This window comes from Oncorhynchus tshawytscha, linkage group LG14, assembly GCF_018296145.1.
Source record: "Oncorhynchus tshawytscha isolate Ot180627B linkage group LG14, Otsh_v2.0, whole genome shotgun sequence".
Taxonomy (NCBI): Eukaryota; Metazoa; Chordata; class Actinopteri; order Salmoniformes; family Salmonidae; genus Oncorhynchus; species Oncorhynchus tshawytscha.
The window spans coordinates 57,514,986-57,532,485 of NC_056442.1; the positions used below are offsets into that span (position 1 = coordinate 57,514,986).

General features: G+C 48.5%; 1 protein-coding gene across 1 annotated transcript in view; it reads left to right on the forward strand.

Moving 5' to 3' along the window:
* Positions 1 to 10,258: 10,258 nt before the first annotated feature.
* LOC112239296 (cyclin-dependent kinase-like 1) overlaps positions 10,259 to 17,500 on the forward strand; it is a 34,330-nt gene continuing 27,088 nt past the window's right edge. Inside the window, exons 1-5 of the mRNA XM_042297732.1 lie at positions 10,259 to 10,367; positions 10,534 to 10,721; positions 10,807 to 10,928; positions 15,241 to 15,313; positions 15,468 to 15,558. Of these exons, the coding sequence (XP_042153666.1) occupies positions 10,554 to 10,721; positions 10,807 to 10,928; positions 15,241 to 15,313; positions 15,468 to 15,558 (454 nt within the window). The 5' untranslated portion in view covers positions 10,259 to 10,367; positions 10,534 to 10,553. The remainder of the gene's footprint in view (positions 10,368 to 10,533; positions 10,722 to 10,806; positions 10,929 to 15,240; positions 15,314 to 15,467; positions 15,559 to 17,500) is intronic.

The window sequence follows — 17,500 nt, forward strand, 5'->3', positions numbered from 1 at the left end:
CTTCACTAATCTAGAGGAGGACCCAACCCTCCACTAAACTAGAGGAGGACCCAAACGCTCCTCTCCTTCACTAATCTAGAGGAGGACCCAAACCCTCCACTCCTTCACTAATCTAGAGGAGGACCCAAACACTCCACTCCTTCACTAATCTAGAGGAGGCCCCACACCCTCCACTACTTCACTAATCTAGAGGAGGACCCAAACCCTCCAGTCCTACACTAAACCAGAGGAGGACCCAAACCCTCCACTCCTTCACTAAACCAGAGGAGGACCCAAACCCTCCACTCCTTCACTAAACCAGAGGAGGACCCAAACCCTCCAGTCCTTCACTAATCTAGAGGAGGACCCAAACCCTCCACTACTTCACTAATCTAGAGGAGGACCCAAACCCTCCAGTCCTTCACTAATCTAGATGAAGGACCCAACCCTCCACTCTTTCACTAATCTAGAGGAGGACCCAACCCTTCACTCCTTCACTAATATAGAGGAGGACTCAACCCTCCACTCCTTCACTAACCTAGTGGAGGACCCAAACCTCCACTCCTTCACTAAATGAGAGGAGGACCCAACCCTCCACTCCTTCACTAAATTAGAGGAAGACCCAACCCTCCACTCCTTCACTAACATAGGGGAGGACCCAACCCTTCACTCCTTCACTAATCTAGAGGAGGACCCAACCCTCCACTCCTTCACTAACCTAGAGGAGGACCCAACCCTCCACTCCTTCACTAATCTAGAGGAGGACCCAACCCTCCACTCCTTCACTAATCTAGAGGAGGACCCAACCCTCCACTCCTTCACTAACCTAGAGGAGTATCCAATCCTTCACTAATCTAGAGGAGGACCCAACCCTTCACTCCTTCACTAATTTAGAGGACCCAACCCTCCAATCCTTCACTAATCTAGAGGAGGACCCAACCCTTCACTCCTTCACTAACCGAGGGGAGGACCCAACCCTTCACTCATTCACTAACCTTAGGGGAGGACCCAATCTTTCAGTCCTTCACTAATCTAGACGAGGACCGAACCCTCCCCTCTTTCACTAATCTAGAGGAGGACCAAACCCTCCGGTCCTTCAGTAACCTAGAGGAGGATCCAACCCTTCACTCCTTCACTAATCTAGAGGAGGACCCAACCCTTCACTCCTTCACTAATTTAGAGGAGGACCGAACCCTCCAATCCTTCACTATTCTAGAGGAGGACTGAACCCTTCACCTTTTCACTAATCTAGAGGAGGACCTAACCATCCGATCCTTCACTAATCTAGAGGAGGACACAACCCTCCACTCTTTCACTAATCTAGAGGAGGACCCAACCCTTCACTCCTTCACTAATCTAGAGGAGGACCCAACCTTCCACTCCTTCACTAACCAAGGGAAGGACCCAACCCTCCAATCCTTCACTAATCTAGAGGAGGACCTAACCATCCGGTCCTTCACTAATCTAGAGGAGGACCCAACCCTCCACTCTTTCACTAACCTAGAGGAGGACCCAACCCTCCACTCTTTCACTAACCTAGAGGAGGACCCAACCCTCCACTCCTTCACTAATCTAGAGGAGAACCCAACCCTTCACTCCTTCACTAATTTAGAGGACCCAACCCTCCAATCCTTCACTAACCTAGAGGAGGACCAAACCCTCCACACCTTCGCGAAGGTAGAGGAGGACCCAACCCTTCCCTAACCTAGAGGAGGACCAAACCCTCCACACCTTCGCGAAGGTAGAGGAAGACCCAACCATTCACTCCTTCACTAACCGAGGGAAGGACCCAACCCTCCACTCCTTTACTAACCTAGAGGAGGACCCAACCCTCCACTCCTTCACTAATCTAGAGGAGAACCCAACCCTCCATTCCTTCACTAACCTAGGGAAGGACCCAACCCTCCACTCTTTCACTAATATAGAGGAGGACCCATCCCTCCACTCCTTAAATAATCTAGAGGAGGACCTGACCCTCCACTCCTTCACTAACCCAGAGGAGGACCCAACCCTCCACTCCTTCACTATCCTAGAGGACCGAACCCTGCACTCCTTCACTAAACTAGAGGAGAACCCAACCCTCCACTCCTTCACTAACCAAGGGAAGGACCCAAACCTTCACTAACCTAGAGAAGGACCCAACCCTCCACTCTTTCACTAACCTAGAGGAGGATCCAACAGTTCACTCCTTCACTAATCTAGAGGAGGACCCAACCCTTCACTCCTTCACTAATTTAGAGGACCCAACCCTTCACTCCTTCACTAACCTTGAGGAGGACCCAACCCTTCACTCATTCACTAACCTTAGGGGAGGACCCAATCTTTCAGTCCTTCACTAATCTAGAGGACCCAACCCTCCCCTCTTTCACTAATCTAGAGGAGGACCCAACCCTCCGCTCCTTCAGTAACCTAGAGGAGGATCCAACCCTTCACTCCTTTACTAATCTAGAGGAGGACCCAACCTTTCACTCCTTCAGTAATCTAGAGGAGGACCCAACCCTTCACTTAGTCACTAATCTAGAGGAGGACTCAACCCTCCAGTCCTTCACTAACCTAGTGGAGGACCCAACCCTCCACTCCTTCACTAACCAAGGGAAGTACCCAAACCTCCACTCCTTCACTATACTAGAGGAGGACCCAACCCTCCAATCCTTCACTAACCGAGGGGAGGACCGAACCCTTCACTCCTTCACTAACCTTGAGGAGGACCCAACTCTTCACTCATTCACTAACCTTAGGGGAGGACCCAATCTTTCACTCTTTCACTAATCTAGAGGAGGACCCATCCCTCCACTCTTTCACTAACCTAGAGGAGGACCCAACCCTTCCCTAACCTAGAGGAGGACCAAACCCTCCACACGTTCGCAAAGGTAGAGGAGGACCCAACCCTCCACTCCTTCACTAACCGAGGGAAGGACCCAACCCTCCAATCCTTCACTAACCTAGAGGAGGACCCAACCCTCCACTCCTTCACTAAACTAGAGGAGAACACAACCCTCCACTCCTTCACTAACCTAGGGAAGGACCCAACCCTCCACTCCTTCATTAATCTAGGGAAGGACCCAACCCTTCACTAACCTAGAGAAGGACCCAACCCTCCACTCGTTCACTAATCTAGAGAAGGACCCTTCCCTCCACTCCTTAAATAATCTAGAGGACCCGACCGACCATCCACTCCTTCTCTAACCTAGGGAAGGACCCAACCCTCCACTCCTTCACTAACCTAGGGAAGGACCCAACCCTTCACTAACCTAGAGAAGGACCCAACCCTCCACTCTTTCACTAATCTAGAGAAGGACCCATCCCTCCACTCCTTAAATAATCTAGAGGCCCGACCATCCACTCCTTCACTAACCCAGAGGAGGACCCAACCCTCCACTCCTTCACTATCCTAGAGGACCCAACCCTGCAGTCCTTCACTAAACTAGAGGAGAACCCAACCATCCACTCATTCACTAATCTAGAGGAGGACCCAACCCTCCACTCCTTCACTAAACTAGAGGAGGACCCAACCCTCCACTTATTCACTAACCTAGAGGAGGACCCAACCCTCCACTCCTTCACTAATCTAGAGGAGGACCCAACCCTCCACTCCTTCACTAATCTAGAGGAGGACCCAACCCTCCACTTATTCACTAACCTAGAGGAGGACCCAACCCTCCACTCCTTCACTAATCTAGAGGAGGACCCAACCCTCCACTCTTTCATTAATCTAGGAGGACCCAACCCTCCACTCCTTCACTAATCTAGGGAGAACCCAGGCCTTCTCTAAACTAGGGGAGGACTGAACCCTTCACTAATCTAGAGGAGGACCCAACCCTCCACTCCTTCACTAATCTAGGGGAGGACGCAACCCTTCACTAAACTAGAGGAGGTTTCAACCCTCCATTCCATCACTAATCTAGAGGAGGACCGAACCCTCCACTCCTTCACTAATCTAGGGGAGGACGCAACCCTTCACTAAACTAGAGGAGGTCCCAACCCTCCATTCCATCACTAATCTAGAGGAGGACCCAACCCTCCACTCCTTCACTAACCTAGGGAATGACCCAACCCTCCAATCCTTCACTAATCTAGAGGAGGACCCAACCCTCCACTCCTTCACTAATCTAGAGGACCCAAACCTCCACTTCTTTACTAATCTAGAGGAGGACCCAACCCTCCACTCCTTCACTAATCTAGAGGAGGACCCAACCCTCCACTCCTTCACTAACCTAGTGGAGGACCCAACCCTCCACTCCTTCACTAATCTAGAGGAGGACCGAACCCTTCACCTTTTCACTAATCTAGAGGAGGACCCAAACATCTGATCCTTCACTAATCTAGAGGAGGACACAACCCTCCACTAATCCAGAGGAGGACCCAACCCTCCACTCCTTCACTAACCTAGGGAAGGACCCAACCCTCCACTCCTTCACTAATCTAGAGGAGGACCGAACCCTTCACCTTTTCACTAATCTAGAGGAGGACCCAAACATCTGATCCTTCACTAATCTAGAGGAGGACACAACCCTCCACTAATCCAGAGGAGGACCCAACCCTCCACTCCTTCACTAACCTAGGGAAGGACCCAACCCTCCAATCCTTCACTAACCTAGGGAAGGACCCAACCCTTCACTAACCTAGAGAAGGACCCAACCCTGCACTCCTTCACTAAACTAGAGGAGGACCCAACCCTCCACTCCTTCACTAAACTAGAGGAGGACCCAACCCTCCACTCCTTCACTAACCTAGAGGAGGACCCAACCCTCTACTCCTTCACTAACCTAGAGGAGGACCCAACCCTCTACTCCTTCACTAACCGAGTGAAGGGCCAAACCCTCCAATCCTTCACTAATCTAGGGGAGGACCCAGGCCTTCACTAAACTAGGGGAGGACTGAAACCTTCACTAATCTACAGGAGTACCCAACCCTCCTCTCCTTCACTAATCTAGGGGACAATGCAACCCTTCACTAAACTAGAGGAGGACCCAACCCTCCATTCCTTCACTAATCTAGAGGAGGACCGAACCCTCCACTCCTTCACTAATCTAGAGGAGGACAGAACCCTCCAATCCTTCACTAATCTAGAGGAGGACCGAACCCTTCACCTTTTCACTAATCTAGAGGAGGACCCAAACATCCGATCCTTCACTAATCTAGAGGAGGACACAACCCTCCACTCTTTCACTAATGTAGAGGAGGACCCAACCCTCCACTTCTTCACTAACCTAGAGGAGGACCCAACCCTCCAGTCCTTCACAAACCAAGGGAAGGACCCAACCCTCCACTCATTCACTAACCTAGAGGAGGACCCAACCCTCCACTCCTTCACTAATCTAGAGGAGGACCCAACCCTCCACTCTTTCACTAATCTAGAGGACCCAACCCTCCACTCCTTCACTAATCTAGGGGAGGACCCAGACCTTCACTAAACTAGGGGAGGACTGAACCCTTCACTAATCTAGAGGAGTACCCAACCCTCCTCTCCTTCACTAATCTAGAGGAGGACACAACCCTCCACTCTTTCACTAAACTAGAGGAGGACCGAACCCTTCACCTTTTCACTAATCTAGAGGAGGACCCAAACACCTGATCCTTCACTAATCTAGAGGAGGACCCAACCCTCCTATCCTTCACTAACCTAGGGAAGGACCCAACCCTTCACTAACCTAGAGAAGGACCCAACCCTCCACTCTTTCACTAATCTAGAGGAGGACCCAACCCTCCACTCCTTCACTAATCTAGAGGACCCAACCATCCACTCCTTAAATAATCTAGGGTAGGACCCAGACCTTCACTCCTTCACTAATCTAGAGGAGGACCCAACCCTCCACTCCTTCACTAATCTAGAGGAGGACCCAACCCTCCTATCCTTCACTAACCTAGGGAAGGACCCAACCCTCCAGTCCTTCACTAACCTAGGGAAGGACCCAACCCTCCAGTCCTTCACTAATCTAGAGGAGGACCCACCCCTCCTCTCCTTCACTAATCTAGAGGAGGACCCAACCCTCCAGTCCTTGACTAATCTAGAGCACCCAACCCTCAAATCAATTCAAATCAAATGTATTTATATAGCCCTTCGTACATCAGCTGATATCTCAAAGTGCTGTACAGAAACCCAGCCTAAAACCCCAAACAGCAAGCAATGCAGGTGTAGAAGCACGGTGGCTAGGAAAAACTCCCTAGAAAGGCCAAAACCTAGGAAGAAACCTAGAGAGGAACCAGGCTATGTGGGGTGGCCAGTCCTCTTCTGGCTGTGCCGGGTGGAGATTATAACAGAACATGGCCAAGATGTTCAAATGTTCATAAATGACCAGCATGGTCGAATAATAATAAGGCAGAACAGTTGAAACTGGAGCAGCAGCACAGCCAGGTGGACTGGGGACAGCAAGGAGTCATCATGTCAGGTAGTCCTGGGGCATGGTCCTAGGGCTCAGGTCCTCCGAGAGAGAGAAAGAAAGAGAGAAAGAGAGAAAGAGAGAATTAGAGAGAGCACATGTGGGGTGGCCAGTCCTCTTCTGGCTGTGCTGGGCGGAGATTATAACAGAACATGGCCAAGATGTTCAAATGTTCATAAATGACCATCATGGTCGAATAATAATAAGGCAGAACAGTTGAAACTGGAGCAGCAGCACAGCCAGGTGGACTGGGGACAGCAAGGAGTCATCATGTCAGGTAGTCCTGGGGCATGGTCCTAGGGCTCAGGTCCTCCGAGAGAGAGAAAGAAATAGAGAATTAGAGAAAGCACACTTAAATTCACACAGGACACCGAATAGGACAGGAGAAGTACTCCAGATATAACAAACTGACCCTAGCCCCCCGACACATAAACTACTGCAGCATAAATACTGGAGGCTGAGACAGGAGGGGTCAGGAGACACTGTGGCCCCATCCGAGGACACCCCCGGACAGGGCCAAACAGGAAGGATATAACCCCACCCACCCCCTCCAATCCTTCACTAATCTAGAGGAGGACCCAACCCTCCAGTCCTTTACTAATCTATAGGAGGACCAAACCCTCCACTCTTTCACTAACAGAGACACAGAGACAGAGTGACAGTGTAACAGAGACAGAGAGACAGAGAGACAGAGAGACACAGAGACAGAGTGACAGTGTAACAGAGACAGAGAGACAGAGAGACAGAGAGACAGAGAGACAGAGAGACAGAGAGAGAGAGAGAGAGAGACAGATAGACAGAGAGACAGAGAGACAGGGAGAGAGACAGAGAGAGAGAGAGACAGAGAGAGAGAGACAGAGAGACAGAGAGACAGAGAGACAGAGAGACAGAGAGAGACAGAGACAGAGAGAGAGAGACAGAGAGACAGAGAGACAGAGAGAGACAGAGAGACAGAGACAGAGAGACAGGGAGAGAGGAGAGAGAGAGAGAGAGAGAGAGAGAGAGAGAGAGAGAGAGACAGAGAGACAGAGAAAGAGACAGAGAGACAGAGAGAGACAGAGAGACAGAGACAGAGAGAGACAGAGAGACAGGGAGAGAGACAGAGAGAGAGACAGAGAGAGAGAGAGAGAGAGAGATAGAGAGACAGAGAGATAGAGAGACAGAGAAAGAGACAGAGAGAGAGAGACAGAGAGACAGAGAGACAGAGAGAGAGAGACAGAGAGACAGAGAGACAGCAGTGAACATTCTCATACACATGAACTTAACTGCCACAATGATCACCTTGGTTGAAAAGGTGCAATGATAAAAGACAGTAGAATATCAATAGCTGTGTCCTCTACTACTAAAGTAGTCACAGGTTGGTTGTATTCATGAACTCACATTGCCACCTGGTGGTCAAGACAGGTACTGAATACTAATGATGTCGCTGGGAGATTCTGGTAAGACAATTGAATAAGAGAATATTACTGTCCCCCAAGATGAAATCAGGGGAACGGCCTGTGGATCTGTCTCCATCCGTACGTTTGTTTGTGCGTTTACTAGACCCATGTGATATCTCAGACAGAACTGAGTCAATGTTGAGCACACTTAAGAATCTTAGGGCTCCCGAGTGGCACTGTGGTTCAAATCCAGGCTGTATCACAACCGGCCATGATTTGGAGTCCCCATAGGGGGGGTGCACAATTGGCACAGCGTCGTCGGGGTTTGGTGGGTGTAGACTGTCATTGTAAATAAGAATTTGTTCTTAATTGACTTGCCTAGTTAAATAAAAAAATCTGGAATTTACCAATTGGCTCAAAGGCTGCATCATTCATGTTTACTGGCCTCGTCTTTATTTGATGATAACACAAGATGACCGGCTCGGTTTGACCACAGGTGTCCTGCGCACCAACAGACTGTGTTAGCCCACTGAGCTACAGCCTAGGCACTTAAGGAAGTAAGGAAGCTAACACGTCTAAGGTTAAAGGTCACTCGTCACACGACCAAGGTTGCACCTCATTGACACCACTTCTTAATGTGTCTGTTTTTCACATTTTCAACCACAGTCTCTAATTCCACAGCATCCTTCTTTGGCAACTAGCTGTGTTGTAGATACATGTCGACCCTGTTGACCCCGTTTTGCTTTTAAACGTTTTTTAAAGATGATAAACTTGCTTTTCCCGTGGGATCGTTGTTGTTGTTGTTGTTGTTGACGTCAACAACTGCATTAGTCTTCCACAGTGGACCACAGAAAACCACCACTAGACCAACACAGTGTACCATGCCAAGTAGAGGAAGGGGTGGAATCAACCAGCTGTTATGGTATTGGATGGCTTAGGCCTTCTCCAACCACTGCCCCAGACAGACTATGATATGCTCTCATGATTGCTTGGTAGCCCCTGGTTTCTAATAATATAGCAGAGTATGAACATTAAACAATCATTAAGCAACTGTCTTCTCTACAATATACAGTCAGATTTAACAAAATATTAACCATTTTATCAAAAGTAAAACTGAACAAAAAATATAAATGCAAGTTCAAATAAGGAAATCAGTCGATTTAAATACATTCATTAGGCCCTAATCTATGGATTTGACATGACTGGGCAGGTGCGCAGCCATTGGTGGGCCTGGGAGGGTATAGGCACACACACATGGGAGCCAGCCCCAGCCAATCAGAGTTTTTCCCCACAAAAGGGCTTTATTACATACAGACAGAAATACTCCTCAGTTTCATCAGCTGTCTGGTTGCCTGGTGTCAGACAATCCCGCAGATGAAGAAGCCAGATGTGGAGGTCCTGGGCTAGCCTGGTGAAACGTGGTCTGTGGTTGTGAGGCCGGTTTGACGTACTGCCAAATTCTCTAAAACGACATTGGAGGCGGCTTATGGTAGAGATATGAACATTCAATTATCTGGCAACAGCTCTGGTGGACATTTCTGCCAATTGCACCATCTCTCAAAACTTGAGACATCTGTGGCGTTGTGTTGTGTGACAAAACGGCACATTTTAGAGTGGCCTTTTGTTGTCCCCAGCACAAGGTGCACCTGTGTAATGATCATGCTGTTTAATCAGCTTCTTGATATGCCACACCTGTCAGGTGGTTGGATTATCTTGGCAAAAGGAGAAATGTTCACTAACAGGGATGTAAACACATTTGTGTACAACATTTGAGAGAAATACGTTTTTTGTGTGTATGGAACATTTCTGGGATCTTTTATTTCAGATCAAGAAACATGGAACCAACACTTTGCATGTTGCGTTTATATTTTTGTTCAGTGTAGATTGTAGTTGTTCCCAGTTCATGATGTATTTTATATGCTATAGCAAGAGAATGGAACTTGCATGGTATGATAATGGAGGTTAGGCCTATTGTAAATATAGCAATATAGCTTATCATTAACTAATTTAAGTTAGGTATCATTTCACATCAATATTGGACATTACACCATTTTCTCAAAGAAACCCAGCCCAACATATATGTTATAGGCAGCACCATGTGTAACTAATGGACAGGTAACGTAGATATACTGTAACCACGGTAGTCACCCTGTCTCACCTCTCAGACGTGTTTCCATGGGAGCGATCAGGTGCACCGAGGACTGGAGTCGCCGACGCCAAAAGGTGTAGGCTATATTTGCGCCTGTAAATATAAGCATCAACAACATAATAGGATTACAGAACGGAGAACTAAGGACCACGAGCAGGATATTATCGACCTTTAGCTGAAACGGGAATGACGAGTTACCGGGTAACCAAGGAACCGCTGTTGGTAAGGCGCCCAGCGTTGGTCCCAACGAAGTGGAAACGAGAACCACTCTGTTGAATGACTCGGTCTACCGGAGAGAACCGCGCGTTAACAACGTCAATCGAAGTCAGCCTATAATTGGAAATTGAGTTGAAAGCAGTAAAGCGGGAAATACTTAATATACCTGCGCCTAAAGACGTCATGGGTGCGATCATGTTCGCGTGGATGTACATATAATTTGGTCTGAAGACCGTTTGGCGCTCCGAGTCAACACAGACAGCAGTGAGTACATATAGTGATTGTAGTGAGTAGGATGTACATTTCTCTGAAATAACAAGCTCAAAAGAACTGTAGTTCCTCCTGTAGGACCTCAGTGAAACGACAGATCTGAAGGCTACGTATTCAGAATATCAGCAAAAGAAAAGAAGAAGTGTTTTGTGTGTGACAGGTCACTTCCTCACCTGTCTGATGGAGAAGTATGACAAGCTGGCCAAGATTGGAGAGGGTTCATACGGTGTGGTGTTTAAATGCAGACACAGGGAATCCGGACAGATAGTCGCTATCAAGAAGTTTGTTGAGTCAGAGGATGACCCAGTCATCAGGAAGATAGCACTGAGGGAGATACGCATGCTGAAGGTAGGAGAGATACACACCAGGCTCTTAAACACAGACAGACAGACAGACAGCACCCTCTCACCACCCACTGTGTTCATCCCTTCAGCAGCTGAAGCATGTGAACCTGGTTAACCTCCTGGAGGTTTTCAGAAGGAAGAGACGTCTCCACCTGGTCTTTGAGTTCTGTGAGCAGACCGTCCTGAACGAGCTGGACCGACACCCCCGTGGGTAGGTTAACTCTTATAACCCTGTCATGACTCCCTAACCCCATGGGTACGTTAACTCTTATCACCCTGTCATGACTCCCTAACCCCGTGGGTACGTTAACTCTTATCACCCTGTCATGACTCCCTAACCCCATGGGTACGTTAACTCTTATCACCCTGTCATGACTCCCTAACCCCGTGGGTACGTTAACTCTTATCACCCTGTCATGACTCCCTAACCCTGTGGGTACGCTAACTCTTATCACCCTGTCATGACTCCCTAACCCCCGTTAACTCTTATCACCCTGTCATGACTCCCTAACCCCATGGGTACGCTAACTCTTATCACCCTGTCATGACTCCCTAACCCCGTGGGTACGTTAACTCTTATCACCCTGTCATGTAACCCCATGGGTACGCTAACTCTTATCACCCTGTCATGACTCCCTAACCCAGTGGGTACGTTAACTCTTATCACCCTGTCATGACTCCCTAACCCCGTGGGTAGGTTAACTCTTATCACCCTGTCATGACTCCCTAACCCCGTGGGTAGGTTAACTCTTATAACCCTGTCATGACTCCCTAACCCCATGGGTACGTTAACTCTTATCACCCTGTCATGACTCCCTAACCCCGTGGGTACGTTAACTCTTATCACCCTGTCATGACTCCCTAACCCTGTGGGTACGCTAACTCTTATCACCCTGTCATGACTCCCTAACCCCATGGGTACGTTAACTCTTATCACCCTGTCATGACTCCCTAACCCCATGGGTAGGCAAACTCTTATCACCCTGTCATGACTCCCTAACCCAGTGGGTACATTAACGCTTATCACCCTGTCATGACTCCCTAACGCCGTGGGTACGTTAACTCTTATCACCCTGTCATGACTCCCTAACCCCGTGGGTACGTTAACGCTTATCACCCTGTCATGACTCCCTAACGCCGTGGGTACGCTAACTCTTATCACCCTGTCATGACTCCCTAACCCTGTGGGTACGTTAACTCTTATCACCCTGTCATGACTCCCTAACCCCGTGGGTACGTTAACTCTTATCACCCTGTCATGACTCCCTAACCCCGTGGGTACGTTAACTCTTATCACCCTGTCATGACTCCCTAACCCCGTGGGTACGTTAACTCTTGTCACCCTGTCATGACTCCCTAACCCCATGGGTACGCTAACTCTTATCACCCTGTCATGACTCCCTAACCCCGTGGGTACGTTAACTCTTATCACCCTGTCATGACTCCCTAACCCTGTGGGTACGCTAACTCTTATCACCCTGTCATGACTCCCTAACCCCGTGGGTACGTTAACTCTTATCACCCTGTCATGACTCTTTCGGGCCCAACCCCAACTCAGCTGCTAAAATAAACATGTGATGTCCTTTGTGTTAGTCTAACTCTCTCACTCTCAGGAGCTCTATGACTGATCACCAAGATCATCTTTCCTGTTTCATTTAGTGACTCCTCACGTCATATACTTTGCCTGGTGGTTAGTCTGACCACTAGGATGGACAGAAGAGGTAGGGGTTGGGAGAGATAGGGGGACAGACAGAATGAGGTAGGGGTTGTGAGAGATAGGGGGACAGAGAGAATGAGGTAGGGGGAGGGAGAGATAGGGGGACAGAGAGAATGAGGTAGGGGTTGGGAGAGATAGGGGACAGACAGAATGAGGTAGGGGTTGTGAGAGATAGGGGGACAGAGAGAATGAGGTAGGGGTTGGGAGAGATAGGGGGACAGACAGAATGAGGTAGGGGTTGGAGAGATAGGGGGACAGACAGAATGAGGTAGGGGTTGTGAGAGATAGGGGGACAGAGAATGAGGTAGGGGTTGGGAGAGATAGGGGGACAGAGAGAATGAGGTAGGGGGAGGGAGAGATAGGGGGACAGAGAGAATGAGGTAGGGGAGGGAGAGATAGGGGGACAGAGAGAATGAGGTAGGGGGAGGGAGAGATAGGGGGACAGAGAGAATGAGGTAGGGGTTGGGAGAGATAGGGGGACAGAGAGAATGAGGTAGGGGTTGGGAGAGATAGGGGGACAGAGAGAAAGAGAGGGGGAGGGAGAGATAGGGGGACAGAGAGAAAGAGAGGGGGAGGGAGAGATAGGGGGAAAGAGAGGGGGAGGGAGAGATAGGGGGACAGAGAGGAGGAGGGAGAGATAGGGGGACAGAGAGGAGGAGGGAGAGATAGGGGGACAGAGAGAAGGGTAGGGGAGGGAGAGATAGGGGGACAGACAGAATGAGGTAGGGGGTGGGGAAGTAGGGAGAAGGGGGACAGAGAAAGAGAAAGAGAGGGAGAAGGAAAGATAGGGGACAGACAGAATGAGAGGCAGGGACAGAGAGGAGGAACAGCGTCTGAACTACGTGGTGGGAGACCGTTGCTAAGAGACACTAAAGACAGAGAACGTTAGAAGAAAAAGTATTGTGTCAGCATACTTTAATTGACACATTATGCATGCACACACACACACACACACACACACACACACACACACACACACACGCTTTTACAGAAGTGAAAAGTAATATAGATGTCAATAAAGCTATGATACAAAATAACTCAAAAGTTAAAAAGAAATCCTTTCTAGCGCGCAGACATTAGAAGTATTTGGTATTTTATTGGGATCCCCCAGCTGCTGTTCCAAAAGCAGCAGCTACTCTTCCTGGGGTCCAACACAAAACATGACACGTAATACAGAATGATATAATGCAGAATATCATTAGACAAGAACAGAACGTTGTGTTTCGTGGCAGAAGTTGACGCCCTGCAGCGTCTGCCACACTATACTCTTCAGTTGAACCCCAGGGACCCTGGAGGAGACCAGAACACAACAGGATGTTTTATAGAACACACAGACACCCCTCTACCCCACACACTCTCCGTTCCCAAGACAAAGGGCAGTGTGTGTATTATGTTAGGAGAAAGCTTCCTCCCTCGCTGCCTCACTACAGGTCCTTTACCCAGAATGCCATGCAGCAGAAACTCAAGCCGCCCCTGAAAACAAAAGCTGTGGTTGCTAGGGGCGACATGCATACAGTTGCCCGGGTGATAGAGAACTGTTTAAAGCAGCAGTCCGTTTGGATGTAACGAGAAAGGATCTGAGAACATAACAATATCACAATGATTATAATGAGGATTATTATGATGAATTTACAGTAGCATTACATATCATGATGATTATTATGATGAATTTACAGTAGCATTACATATCATGATGATTATTATGATGAATTTACAGTAGCATTACATATCATGATGATTATTATGACTTTACAGTAGCATTACATATCATGATGATTATTATGATGAATTTACAGTAGCATTACATATCATGATGATTATTATGATGAATTTACAGTAGCATTACATATCATGATGATTATTATGATGAATTTACAGTAGCATTACATATCATGATGATTATTATGATGAATTTATGATGCCTCCCCCTTTTTCTTCCAAACATAACGATGGTCATTATGGCCAAATAGTTATTTTTTTGTTTCATCAGACCCGAGGACATTTCTCCAAAAAGTACGATCTTTGTCCCCATGTGCAGTTGTAAACTGTAGCCTGGCTTTTTTTATGGCGGTTTTGGAGCAGTGGCTTCTTCCTTGTTGGCCGGCCTTTCAGGTTATGTCGATATAGTACTCGTTTTACTGTGGATATAGATACTTTTGTACCTGTTTCCTCCAGCATCTTCACAAGGTTCTTTGCTGTTGTTCTGGGATTGATTTGCAATTTTCGCTCCAAAGGACGTTCATCTCCAGGAGACAGAACGCGTCTCCTTCCTGAGCGGTATGATGGCTGTGTGGTCCCATGGTGTTTATACTTGTATACTATTGTTTGTACATATGAACGTGGTAACTTCAGGCATTTGGAAATTGCTCCCAAGGATGAACCAGACTTGTGGAGGTCTACAATTTGTTTTCTGAGGTCTTGGCTGATTTCTTTGATTTTCCCATGATGTCAAGCAAAGAGGCACTGAGTTTGAAGGTAGGCCTTGAAATACATCCACAGGTACACCTCCAATTGACTCAAATGATGTCAAGAAGCTTCTAAAGCCATGACATCATTTTCTGGAATTTCCCAAACTGTTTAAAGGCGCAGTCAACTTAGTGTATGTAAACTTCTAACCCACATGGAATTATGATAGTTTGTTGACAAAAAATGTGTTTTGTTTTAATGACTCCAACCTAAGTGTATGTAAACCTCTGACTTCAACTGTATGTGTTTCTGAACTATTGACAACAACTAAGTATCCCTCTATAACCTCTGACCTCTGTATGTTCTATAAAACATCCTGTTGTGTTCTGGTCTCCTCCAGGGTCCCTGAGGTTCAACTGAAGAGTATAGTGTGGCAGACGCTGCAGGCCGTCAACTTCTGCCACAAACACAACGTTAGTTTCAGCTAATTCTTACTTCTAATGTCTGTGTGCTAGAAAGGTTATCTTTTTAACTTTTGAGTTATTTTGTTTCATAGCTTTATTGACATCTATATTACTTTTCAGTTATGTAATAGTGTGTGTGTGTGTGTGTGTGTGTGTGTTTCAGTGTATTCATCGGGATGTGAAGCCAGAGAACATCCTCCTCACCAAGACAGGAGTCATCAAACTCTGTGACTTTGGATTCGCCAGGATCCTCAGTAGGTCACACACACACACACACACACACACACACACACACACACACACACACACACACCACGGCCCGTGAGTACGTTTGTGTGTGCTTAGCGTTCTATGTTTCTCTAATGACTAATTCAACAAGGAGCCTAAAGATATCAGCTGCTGTTCTGGTCTCCTCACTCAGTCGGCTAGCCAGTCAGCTAGCCAGTCAGCCAGTCAGCTAGCTAGTCAGCCAGTCAGCTAGCCAGTCAGCCAGTTATGCAGTCAGCTAGCCATTCGGCAAGGAACCTAAAGATATCAGCTGCTGTTCTGGTCTCCTCACTTCCACAGCAGGGAAGTATAGGGAGGAGAGAAGAGGAGAGGAGAAGAACCAACCAGTCAACTGGCCAGTCAACCTGTTAAACAGTCAGCCAATCAGCCAGTTAGGCAGTCAGCCATTTAGGCAGTCAGCCAGTCAACCGGCCAGTCAGCCTGTTAGCCAGTCAGCCAGTTAGGCAGTCAGCCATTTAGGCAGTCAGCCAGTCAGTCAACCGGCCAGTCAGCCTGTTAGACAGTCAGTCAGTGAGTCAAAAACTTCATCCAGTTAGTCATTCAGTTGGTCAGTCAGCCAGTCAGCTAGCCAGTCAGCCAGTCAGCTAGCCAGTCAGCTAGCCAGTCAGCTAGCCAGTCAGCCTGTTAAGCAGTCACAGCTAGCCAGTCAGCCAGTCAGCTAGCCAGTCAGCCAGTTAGGCAGTCAGCTAGCCATTCAGCCAGTTAGGTAGTCAGCTAGCCAGTCAGTCGGCTAGTCATCCAGTCAGCTAGCCGGTCAGTCAGTCAGCCAATCAGCCAGTCATTCAGTCAGCTAGCCAGTCAGCCGGTCAGTCAGCTAGCCAGTCAGCCAATCAGCTAGCCAGTCAGCTGTTCAGTCAGTCAGCTAGCCAGTCAGTTAGCCAGTCAGCTAACCAGTCAGTTAGCCAGTCAGCTAGTCAGTTTTTCCACAACCACGGGTCATTACGAGTATCTCGTAATACCCTTTGGCCTGTCTAATGCTCCTTCAGTCCTCCACATTATGGTCTATTCTGCTGACCGCGTCCAGTACGTCTCTTTAGTCAGGTCTGTGCTGAGAAGACTGTTGGAGCATGAGCAGGAGAAATGTTTGTTTTTCCAGTGGTCCGTGTCCTTGGAAGGAAGTGTCATTCCACGAAGGGAGTGGAGATGGAGGAACGACGCATCAGCGCAGTCAGGTCATGGCCCATCTCCAAGTCCGTGAATGTAGTCCAGCGATTCCTGGGGTTCGTCAACTAATTTCAGAGGGTCATCCGGAGCATCAGCACGGTGGTTGCGCCTCGTACCCCAGCAGCTTCGTTGGACGGCGAAGGCGGAGAGGGCATTCGACACGCTGAAGGCACGTTTCCCCACTGCTCCCGACCCCTAACTCTCCTTCATCATCGAGGTGGATGCCTCCGAAGTAGGAGTCAGGGCATTGTTATCTCAGCGCACCGGAACCCCTCCATAGCACCGGCCCTGCACTTTCTACTCCAACCTAGTGAGCCCCGCCCAGAGGAACTACGACGTAGGGGACTGGGAACTCTTGGCGGTCAAGAAGGCTCTGAAGGCGTGGAGGCACTGGCTGGAGGGATCCAAACACCCTTTCCTGGTGTGAACAGACCACCGCAAACTGGAGTACATCAGACTAAACCCAAGACAGGTGGGCTCTATTCTTTGCCAGGTAACAATTCACGATTTCCTCGAAGCCTCGAAGAACGTGAAGGCGGACGCCCTGCCTCGCCTCTATGACGCAGAGGAGAGGCAGGAAGAGGAGACCTCCATCATCCCTCCGTTCCGCATCATCGCGCCAGTGGTGTGGGATGTGGATGCCGACATACGGCAGGCCCTGCGTACAGAACCAGTACCTGCACAGTGCCCGGAAAATCGCACCTACGTGCCCACAGGTTTGCGGGACTGCCTCCTTTCCTGGGG